We start from the raw sequence: 11,776 nt of genomic DNA, 5'->3' as shown, positions 1-11,776 counted from the left end.
ACTTGGGGGCGGGCCCACCTGTCACTTTTTATGCATACTAATGTGATTGAAACATTTTTTATTATACACCATAAGGCGCAACAGTGGGGGCTTTTCACATCTGTGAATACACATCACCCCCCTCCTATCGACGGATCTCACACCTACTTGGGATATCACACCTACTGATCTCACACCTCGATCAAAGGGGAGGCGGGACTTAGCTCATTTGCATAATTGGGGGAGGTGTGACCTGTCACTTTTTTATGCATACTAATGAGACGAAAGCGGAATGAATATAGCTACTGATCTGGAATAATAGATCAGATGCTACTGAATGACCCAAAAATAAACTGTACTGTAGATACACCGTTATTATTTTTATATGTATCCGTCTAATTTCTTTAAATATTAAAACAAATTCTAGAAAATGTTAGAACAGTAGGTAGACAGATCCTCATTAAAGCAAGTGTTCACCTTCAGTGCTTAGTTCATTTATTATAAATAAAAAACAACAGAAGCTTTTAGATTTGTAAAGATCTTACAGATGTTTCACAGTGTTGATAACAGCCACTTTGAGGGAGTAAATACAAACAAACGCTCACATTCAGAACAGCAACACAACGACAGAATCCGACTGCTTAAGGTTTCTGTGGCACTTTTCTACTTGGCTTTTTAAGAGAGACACCTCACACAATACTGTACTTTATATTACACATTTACACAGCACTGTCAACGTGGCAAACTGACCTAATAAATCTGCTACATTCAAAACGTAGAAAACGGTGTCATGGAGTGATTGATTACCAAATCAAATAAATACAAAGTCAAAGGATAGAAATCATAAACTCTATCCAAATACCACTCACACTTTTGCCACAACAAGACAAGTAAAAGTGCAAATAAGGAATAAGTCCTTTTTTTTATCAACAGATAATTATTAAGAAGTGGATACTTTCTGTCATTATGAAGAAGACAGTTTCAACTCACATTGTGATTACATGAACACATAAAGCATACATATGTTATATATTGGAGGTCTTGAATCAAGTTTAAGGCATTATTAAATGGCAACATTTATTCATCCAATGGTGACAACTGAATTTAAAATTAAAATAAATGTTATATTTTTAAGACTTTTTCATCAGAATTAATAAAAAAATCTATGACAGAGCAAAGAAAGTGCAAACATTGGCATAACAAGGAAACAGTCGTATTGTTTTTCCACTTTTTGCTTGTTTTGGAAATCTGCATTTTTACTGTCATATACAGCTTTTAATACTAATTTAAAAGGCCTCTTGTAACCTTTGCAGATTCAAGGAAGTATGCACTTAAATTACTAAGACACCTCACATTTTCTTTTGTTGCATATCCTGAAATCTGATGCCGGAAGTTCAAAACAGATCAGCTTTGACCAAAACTTCTTTCAACCCAAGGAAAGCTGCATTTAACACAAAGGAAAGACTTATTAAAACTTGACGAATCAGAATGTATAAATTAGGAGAAAAACAAATGGGGATGTGAAGTGCTACAGGTAACAGAACATGACTTTCTCAGAGGCACTCCTGTTGATTGGAGGACAAATATAAACTCCTACTTTCTGTGATGAAGACGAAGAAGGGTGCAGACTAAGTGCTGGATATAATACGTCTCTAACTCGGGTGACACTAACAGAAATATGTTCCTGATGACCAACTGAACAACTGCTCAAAACATGAAACCATAGAAAAAGTAGCAAATGGAAGACTCAAATTTAAAAAGTTGAAAACACTTCAGAATTTAAATCTGGCTAAACAAAATAGTATAGTATATAAAAATGGCTACAAACTATTAAAACGGCTTCAGAGATACTGTGGTTATAATCTGTTTGATAAACTGGAATGTTTTCTTGACTGTGTAAAGTGACAGGTTAAGGTCGGTGTTTTGGGATTTGTCGTTGTTCAGCTACATTTCCGGCATTTGTCCTTAAATCTCTCCTCTGACTTCAGTCTGATTGGCCGTTGTGGCAGCCTTTCAGATACAGTTCGTCCTGCGACAGATGTCCCTCGAAGGCGTCCATGTAGAGGCTGCTGGTGGAGCTGCCGCTGCTGCCCAGGAATGTCCCGACCGCCCGGCCCTGCCGCGCATGGCCCACCGCGTCGCTGAACACTTTGTTGATCTGCTCCTCTGACGGCATCCACCAGTCTGGGTTTGAGGCACAGTGCATCCGGATGAACTCTGGTGAAGAGAGGATCAATAAAGACAGGATTCAAAATATGTTTTGGTTTATCGACAAATCAGAGAAAGCCATGACTTGTACTAGTAAGTGATTTAGGAAAGTTCTCCTATAAACTATGACTCATCCAATAAAAATCCAATAAAAAAGAGGTGTGTCTTTTTTGTCTGTTGTAGTAATACAATGCTGTGTTGATTTCGGGTCACATGACATGGAAGCTATTGAGAATCTTTTTTGGCTTAGGCTTAATATTAATTAAAACATTCATATAAAATAGAGGTTGAACTCAATTCCAATACAAATAGATGTGTCCTACTTATCCAGTAAAGTAATAATATCTGGTATGGATGGGAGTCAATGGGTCACATGACATAGACGCAATTTAATTTAACAAAACTTCCATTGAGAAATTAATCGAAAATATTAGATTGAATAAATTCCAATAAAAAGTGGCGTGTCCTTAAATAAGATAAGATAAGATGGACCTTTATTAATCCCCGTGGGGAAATTCATTAGTTTAACAGCAACAGGGTAAGGATGAAAAACAGGACAGCACAGATTCACACAGATTAATACAATTAAAGATAAAATCAAAGATTAAAAAAAAAAAACAGTGTTTTTCTACAATTCTGCATTGATTTGAAGTCGTACGATCACATGGTACTGTATGTGAGCTATTGAAAGAAAGCGAAATGATCTTCTATTCAAATATTTATGCAAAATCAATTTATGACAAATCGAAAAGATGGGCCATAAACGTTGGACTGCATCTACAGTATACTGCGCTTTTCCAGTCTTTACGACGCCTCAAAGCACTTTAGATATTATACAAGTCAGCATTCACCCATTCACACACATTCATACAGAGGGCCGCCAGGCTGGAGGAAGCTAACATCACACAGGAGCAACCTGGGGTAAAGTATCTTGTCCAAGGATACATCGACAAGTTTACTGGGGCTGGGATTGAACCCACATCTTCCGATCGGTAGAAGACCACACTACCTCACAGCCGCTATCAAATGTATTATCATTTTTTGCATCATTTAGTATGGAGTTATTGAGGGTCTGTAAATGAAACTCAGTAATTAAGAAGACCTGAGTGACTGTCTGTCAAGTATCCAACCCAAAACTAACTTTCCCAACACATTTTTTAGATCCTAAACCAAATAAAATTATAAGATAACCCATATCTATATCCATGTAAAGAAAAAAAAAGACCATGTTTGGCCGACCTTATGCTTGTCATGTGAACAGTTATGAATTGCTACGATCCCATGAATAATGGACTCACTCGATAGTTACGGCTGCTTTTCAAATGTGAAACATGGGCTGTTAGAGTGAAGTACTCTAACAAGCATGGCACTACATCATTTAAACCACACTCACATTTTATACGCAGACATTTTCCAGAGCTCCTGGCAGAAGGACAGCTGTAGGAGGTCTACCAATTCCCAGAGTATCAGTCATAATGTATCACTTAAATTGAGCAGACTGAAGCATAAAGAAAACACACTTCCACAGACATTTTCCAGGCCCTGTACCTCTGAGGCAGCTGACTTTGACGGGGTTGAGCGGTCGTCTCTCCAGGCCTGGATCTCCTGAGTGGACGGATCGTTTCCTCTTGCCCAAACCGCATGAGAACTTGAGCTCGTCGGTGGTGAAGACGAAGCGAATCAGGTAGCGCAGCAGCCGCCTGCCATCTTTCTTGGAGGAGTTAACAGCTTCGTCCCACTGCTTGTTGGAGATGTAGAGAGGGTAGTTCTCCAGCAGCTGCTTACTGCCCTGCAGGGAAGAGGAGGAGGAGAACAGGAGATGAAATGGTGAGAGGGAGTTCAGGTATTTCAACATCTTTAATGAACCATGCTTTAAACCCTAAACTGCTCATAGATATTTACTTAAACCTTTTGACTGCAACTTTAAATTGACTTGTAGGTGTTAGATGAAGTACTTCCTGTCGGTTTAACATGCAAAAATAACACAGAAGTACACTGAAATCATTTATGTTCTTAAAAAACTGTGTTTATTAAAAGGGCCCTATTCAATTTTTGGGGGGTTTTCCCTTTCTGGTTTTTGTGCATGTTTTTGGTGCCGGAAATGTCTCCCATGGACTCCTTTGTTTACTTCTGTAACATAGTGATATCACTACTGTATGTAACACTCACGCTACTATTGGCTAGCATTCCAACACATTGTACGTGATAGTCTAAGGGGCGGGACATCTATAGGCAATCACAACAGAGCCGGCCAGCTAACCAATCAGAGCAGACAGGGCTCTGGTTTCAGACAGAGGGTGAAAAGAGGTGCTGCAGCACAGGCAGTATGAGAAAAATAAAGAGCTTTTTTAACATTAAAGCATGGAGACACGTCACAGAAGAGGAACATATGCAAAATATCAACCTGAAATTAGCATAATAAGGGATAAAGAAAGAACACAGACCTCAAAGACTGTTTGCCGTTCTTCTTCCTGCAGAGAAAGAGTTTTCTTTAATTATCACACCACTTAATTGCAAAATTAACACAACAGAATTGTACCGCAGATTGATGGATATGAGCTGATATGTTTACACCTTAGCAAATGCTACTGATCACACATGCTTTTAATAGCTGTGAATAATGTGCCGTGTGTTTTCTCACCTCTGTGAGCTGCTCCTCTGTCATCGGCGGGACCAGCTGGTTGTGAAACTCAAGAACAGTCTTAAAGTAGTCCAGAGCGTTTTGACAGGGAACTGTGTGAGCAGAAAGGCAAAGGCATTGTTGAAAATCGTTGAAGGCAAAGAGACAAACCATCCGATGTATAATTTAAAAACAATACTCCAGCAATGTGCAGATAAATTGAGGCTTTTTATTGCAAATTAGGTTAACGTGGCACAGGGGAGCTCAGAAAGCTTCAGGGTGAGCAGAATAGTTAATAAAAATAGATGCTATTAAGACTGTTGCCCCAAACTCTAAATGCATTTAGAGTGGGAGAACATGTCACACTCTGAAACAAATGACACAATCTGTTTAGGTCTAATGATGACACACTGATAATAGGTTTGGTATTGATTAATGCATTAGACTGAATAAAAGATTCTGAAATCAGCCAGAAAGAACATCTTTTACTATTTTTAATGAGATATACAGACAGGTGAAAGATTAGAAAAAGGTTGAAAAATGAGTAGAGTTGAAAAGTATTAGTGAATTAATCAATCCACATAAAAGTAATTTAAATCACCTAATCTCCTAAACTCTTTGCCTTAAATGATCAGGTTGATTTGTGTCTTCAGGCACTCAAGATTCAAGTAAGTCGAGTCACAGCAGAGTGCAAGTCAAGACCCTATCAAGTCCTATTTCTCGTGGCTCGAGTCTATAGTGCAGTATTTAGTTAAACAAGCTCCACCTTAAAAATACTTAAATTATATATAAGTAGATGTTTTTGATAAAACTTCTGCACTTTTATTGGAATGCAAATGCAGTAACTGCAGCAATTGTACAATTTGACTGGAATTTACCGTGTTGTATTCAAAGTTTTACTAAAATACTGTATTAATTCCTATTGTTGGGGAATCATTTGCTTAGGTATTCAACCTTTGACACAGTTCATAATTTTCCCCTCCCACTGTCTCCTTTCCCATGGCATAGTTCTACGGCAGTGTTTCTAAAACTTTTTCATACCAAGGACCACTTAACCAATAAAAAAACACTCGCGGACCACCGAACTCCATATAAAAAATCACATCGTTTTTCTAGAACAGATTACAAATCGCCTGAAAATGATACAAACAAGTGGCAACATGTGGGAGGAAGGTGTTGCGCTGGGCTATATCCTGCAATCGAAAGTGAAACTTAACCTCACTCCATTGCGGATATATTCCCGCGAGAGTGCGGAAAACTTAAATGTATTTATTTATTTCAAATGGGAAATGTTACCAATATACTCACGGACCACTAGGGGGCGCTCACGGACCACCAGTGGTCCGCGGACCACACTTTGAGAAGCACTGTTCTACGGCCTTGGTTATTGCTGCTATCTATAAGGAGGAGCAGCTTGGGCGCATTGTTGTTGCCAGTCTATGACAGCACAAGCCGCCATGAGGTAGTTTACTGTTCAGGGACGTAGGTTCCCTGGCGCACATTCTTTTCTATGGACGAGACCTCTAGTTAGATGCAGGGTCCATAATGTTCAGTCTCACTGATAAAGAATGTTGATTATTACACTGCGAACTAGTTAAAACCTCGAGCTACAGAAAGAGTTCTTCAGAATTGGTTTGGCAACCGCTGTGTCAACTCGTGACACACCACCTGTCTTGTCAATTCTCCGGCAGTAACTCAAAGTAAACCGTCAGTGTTTGCAATCAAAGCTCCAGCTCTCCTCGTGCCTCTCTGAGTCCTGTTTCCAATTGCTTCAGAAGTTTCCCCCACACCTATCGCTGCGAGACCCAACATTTTCAACAAGAGAAAGAGTGAAAGTAAGGCACAACGGAGACCCCATGACTGAGTTGGTCTTTGGCTTCCAAATCACACAATCTATCTCTGACACTAAGTGAATATCTTAAGGAACAAAGTGTTCATCCCTACGTATAGATTTAAGAAATGTCTGGAAGCTTGTGGTAGAAAAACCCCTTAGTTCTATTATGTCACCAATGTCTATCACTGTAACTTTGACCCATCCCAAAGAAAAGACGCAAAACCCTGTCTTTCACTACTGCACCTGGGATGTTATCCAGCTTGTTGCGGAGGTCCTCGTTCTCCTGCTGCAGAGACAGCACCTCCTGCTCCAGCTCCAGGCAGCGCGGACAGCAGTTCTCCTCCTCCTCGTCCTCCTCGGGCAGCGTGGACGAGGGGTGTCCGTACGACTCTGACGGAGTCGGCGAGCCCCAGCCTCCCAGGGGGTGTCTCTGAGGAGAAACCCCCGGGCCGTGTCCCGCTGACGGACACTGGTCCGCCTCCAGCCCGGCACCCAGACGCTCCTGCTTCTGCTGCGGCCCTGAGAGCAGGTAGTTCTGGAGGGAGTCTGTGAAGATACGGAGAACCGCAGAGGTCTGTTGTTGGTTCAAATGGCTTTGGTGGCCCTCCTCTTCTGGGCCTGTGGTGGAGGAGCCCTCTTCAGGTTGGGTCTTCCCAAGGGAGGAGCTGTGGAGCCCCTGCACCTCCCCTGCCCCGTCTTCCAGCTTGATGTTGGAGGTGAAGGAAGAGGAGGAGGAGGAGGAGGAAGGCTCCAGGAGACGGCCGTTGTTGAGGAGGCTGAGGACTCGGCTGCACTGATGGGCGAAGGCATCCAGGATGAGACGATTCTCTACAAATGAGAGATACAAAATCCAGAGGTCAACAGTGGTATTTCATCCACAGGTATACTGTGTTCATACGCTGATACATTTCAAGTGTAAGGTTTATTTTGGGATTTGGAAAACAGCAAAATAATCGCCTTACAGTCCATTTAGTAGCAATTCTGGTCAATATGTTTAAAAAGTTCAAAAACGCTCAGATTATTATAAGGTTTTTGACATCTACAACTGCCTGAAAATCACACAAACTCAATCTCACCATGAAAACCACGTAAAGCCGTCGAAAGCTCCAGAATAATTCATACATCCCCTTTTTTTCCTAAGCTTTTCTAACCTTAAATAGAGGTTATTCCTTGCACTTAAACAAATTGTGGAAGAAGGACTGAGATGCAAGTTAAAGTTCTGCTTCAGTAAAAGTACCAAAGTATTAACAGATAAATGTACTTAATCTAAAAGTGCTTGTTCTGCAGTAAAATGCCAACATGTGACTGTTGCAATATTTTCCTTCACATAATTAAATTGTTGATACTGAGGCCTCAATGCGTAACATAACTTTACTGTTGTAGCTGGGGATTAATGGTGCAGAAAAGAAGAAGAAAAAAAAGTACTGCGACCAAAATCTGTATTCATTTGGACTGTTATATAATCTTTGCTTTTATTGTGCAATACTGGATAATTGTGCCCCTTTGGGCCCTGAAACTTAATATATTAAACCATCCGGGAGGTTTAAAGAGGTTTGTTTTCTTCAGAGGATCTGCTGGCAACTCGTAGAAATATAAAACATGCGAAGGGGTCAAATTAGATGTTGCTTTATTTAAAGTGGCTGCAGGTCGAAAGGGTTTGGACCCACTGGTTTTATTTCATTTCACGTATTCTACTGTTTAAGCAAAATCTAAAAATGAAAAAGTATGTTCTGTTGTCAAAAAACATATGGGGGTAAAGGTCACATTGTGTTCCTCTGCAATGTAGTTAAGTAAAACCAGGAAGTATGAGAGAGAAGAAGTACAAGTACCTCAAAAGTACATTACTTAAAGTGATGTACTGCTGAAAGATATTGAAATCCCAAATAGAAAGCAGCTGATAGACTCAAGGAAACAAAATGAGCGAGTCTGTGTTCAATCATTCCCTGGATTTTGTCGTTTCTGTCTCCCATGTTTTTCGTTTGCATCGTGTATTTTTGGTGGCAAATCATTCCACATACAGTAGGCTCCTCTGATCACAGAAATGTCAGCTTCATTATGCTGATTTATTCAGATGTCAATAAACCATAAAGTCACAGTAGCTGCTGTGACCAACGCAGCCGTGAAAAAGATAATCAGCGCGGAGCCATTGTCCAGAAAGGAGCCTCAGTGTACAGTTTCCCTGGTAGTCTGGGCACGTCTCAATGAGATGATCTCACACATACCTCCATGTAATGATTATGAGTCCTCTGTCCTCACACAAAAAACACCCACACACACACACACAAATATGCACACTAATAAATGAGTTCTGGGCGGCCACTGCTGCGTTTTCACTCGCTCAGACGTGTCTATCAGCCTGGCGCAGATGTGTCGCATCTATTAATATGCGTGCTGTCTCTGTTTACTCGTCGAGATGTATCTGATATCATTCCCCTTCACCCTGCACCCCCCACCCACCCTCCCCTTTTTCTCTCACGAGTTCTGTGAGCTGAGAGCCTCATAAAATTTCATTAAAAACAACACGCTCGGCAGAGGCAAATTTATGAGCCCCATTTATTTTAATCACAACTCTTTGGGAACGGCTTTTCAATGCAATTTGTGTTATTGTGTGCTGAACTGATTGCTGAGTCCAGGGGTCTCTGCCGCCTCTCTCCATGAGAAGGGCATCAAGTTGTTTCTTTTTCCAGCCATGAGAGGGACCCTAAGTTTCTCCCATTGTGCAGATAAGAAGCTCTTTGACGTGCCATTATCAGTAAAGAATTAACAGCATGTTCAGATGTGATTGTGGAAAATTAGAGTGGAAAATATGGTTTTGTGTGATTATTTCGTAAGTAACATCAGGACCAAGTGTATAACTGAAAAGTGCAAACAATGGGTCATCATTAATGCGCTTCAGGAATCCAGCTGCACTTTCACATATTTAGGTTGGTGAAAGATATGACAACAATGTCTATTTTTAGATCAAACCACTGTTACTTAAAGTATGCTTTTGGCAGTTCTCATGCAGGTGAGTGAGTACAGTGCAACCTGAGCTTTGAATGAACACTTGATTGTCTGTAAAGCAACAATAACCAGCAGCAAATTGAGCCTCTGCTTCTGGCTGTGATAAAGAGATTAATATCTGATTACAGGATGAGATGTAATGTTTAATTTCATAACTGCCAGGATTGGGTTCATTGCTTTCTTCTTAACGTTAGTTCCCATGGACCCGCCCTCCACACAGGGAACACATTTCTCCCTTTGCCTGCACAACCCTAATGAACCGCAGCTGAGGAGAAAAATTAGCTCAGAACAATGTGTTTCAACAGAGATTTTGAGGGCCTTCTTGCACACACACATACATGAAACACAAGTAAACACATGCACATGCACACACATGCACACATGCACACACACACACACACACACACACACACACACACACACACACACACACACACACACACACACACAATTACCCAATGTAATTTTTAGCACATGCACACTGGAGATTCAATCATGACTGCTCTCATTACAGCAGCAAATCAATCATTGCTGACAGAAAAAATGGGAACAATAACATGAAGCTCATGTGAACAAAAGAGATTTTTTCTTTTATTATCACATTTGTTTGTATTTCATTTAAGTTGATTGACTCTTGAGGCTTTATGCTCCTATGTTTGGGCAGCAAAAACCCAAAAAACAGGACAACCTGATGACATGTAGCTCAGGAAAAGTGTCAATCCAAATAAATATAACTAGCTTTGGAGAAGGATCCACACATGAGAATGAGACACTCTCATAACTCACTCTGAAGAACTTTGAAACCCACCTGAGCTGATACCGTAGGTGCAGTCCGGGGAGAGTCTGGGTTCTGCTCTGCCGCCGCTGGTGCGCCGCTGCTGGGGACAAGGAGAGGCTGCAGCCGCTGCCGAGGTGGATGTCGGGACCCTGCTGCTGGGCCTGTTCTCACAGGGGAAACGATCTGGCGCCTGGTGATGCTGCTGCTGGCTGCTGCTGATAGCCACACTGCTCTGGTGGAGCTGCTGCTGACGCTGGTGGTGCTGGTGGTTGTGATGGTGCGGCTGGAAATGATGAGGCTGATCGGGGTGGAAAGTGAAGTGATGCTCGTCGCCAAACAGAGGCACCTCCACCACAGCGGACCTGTCACCGCGCGACTTGCCCGCCGAGCGCTTACTCTGGAAGGGCTTCAGGCTGCTGTGCGGACCCTGCTGCTGGCGGCACATCTTCGGGGCGCAGGGCCCTTCATCTGCGGGCTGCATCTCTCCCTCCATCCCGGCCAGGTGTCACGGCAGATGGCTCGATGTTGTGGCGTGCTGGTGTGACGGGCTGGAGGATCAGATCCGTCGCTGTCTGGTTCGGTTTCCCTCATGCACACTGTGGGAAGGGTGGGCTCATTTACTGACAAGCAGCCGCTCCAATCCCCAGTCGGGAGCGCAGACACTGAGACTCCTCCAGAGGGAAATACAGGCGGGACTTGTGCCTGCTGCCTCCTTTGTAGCCACCATACACACAGAGAACAACGGGGCGCTATAGCAGTTGTACCATCTGGAAATGAAAAAAAAAACGCAGAATGAAATCCGACAAATGAAAAGGCAGAGGCCATTTTGCTACTGAGCTCAGAGCATCAATTGAGCAACATGAGAGCAAATGTAAGAAAAGGCCATCCACACACAGACATCATGCAAAAGGGAAAGTAGGCCTACTTAGCTTTATCTGTTTGTGCTTTAAAAAAAAATAGAATAGCTTGTGTACTTGGATCAATAAAACGAAGTAAAACAAACAGTTGAAATGAGAGTTTATACATCCTGGTCCTGAACTCGACAACATGTTTTATTCTTAGAATAAATTAAAATTTATATTTATATTTTTTAATTTGAATTTTTTAACTAATTTGCAGGACATATTTCTTTAATTTTATAAATAAGTTTTGTTCTTCATGTTTCAAATGCTTTCAGTTTAAAAGGCTTGCTGGGGAAACTGTCTGGTAGCCTGCATGGCTAAAAGTTTGCATCACCACACGGGGGCGCCACATCAATAGGTAACAACCACACGAGGAGAGATTAATAGATGGAGGAATTTGGACCTGCTGCTGATCAACACACGATTTCCCCTCCTTTCAACAGCTCAGGCAG

At 41.7% G+C, this 11,776-nt stretch overlaps 1 protein-coding gene across 1 annotated transcript; it reads right to left on the bottom strand.

Annotated features, from left to right (window-relative positions):
- Positions 1-457: 457 nt before the first annotated feature.
- bend4 (BEN domain containing 4) lies at positions 458-11,307 on the bottom strand. Its single transcript, XM_010784556.1, has 6 exons — positions 10,453-11,307; positions 6,885-7,469; positions 4,829-4,920; positions 4,632-4,658; positions 3,736-3,976; positions 458-2,196 (listed from the first exon to the last, which is right to left on the bottom strand). The coding sequence occupies exons 1-6, from the start codon at positions 10,913-10,915 to the stop codon at positions 1,964-1,966; spliced, it is 1,641 nt and encodes a 546-aa protein (XP_010782858.1). The 5' UTR covers positions 10,916-11,307; the 3' UTR covers positions 458-1,963.
- Positions 11,308-11,776: the final 469 nt, after the last annotated feature.

Source organism: Notothenia coriiceps, unplaced genomic scaffold (assembly GCF_000735185.1).
Source record: "Notothenia coriiceps isolate Sejong01 unplaced genomic scaffold, NC01 NC01_scaffold00026422, whole genome shotgun sequence".
Taxonomy (NCBI): domain Eukaryota; kingdom Metazoa; phylum Chordata; class Actinopteri; order Perciformes; family Nototheniidae; genus Notothenia; species Notothenia coriiceps.
Note: the sequence above shows the minus strand (reverse complement) of the source record. Positions and strands in the feature narration are given on the sequence as shown.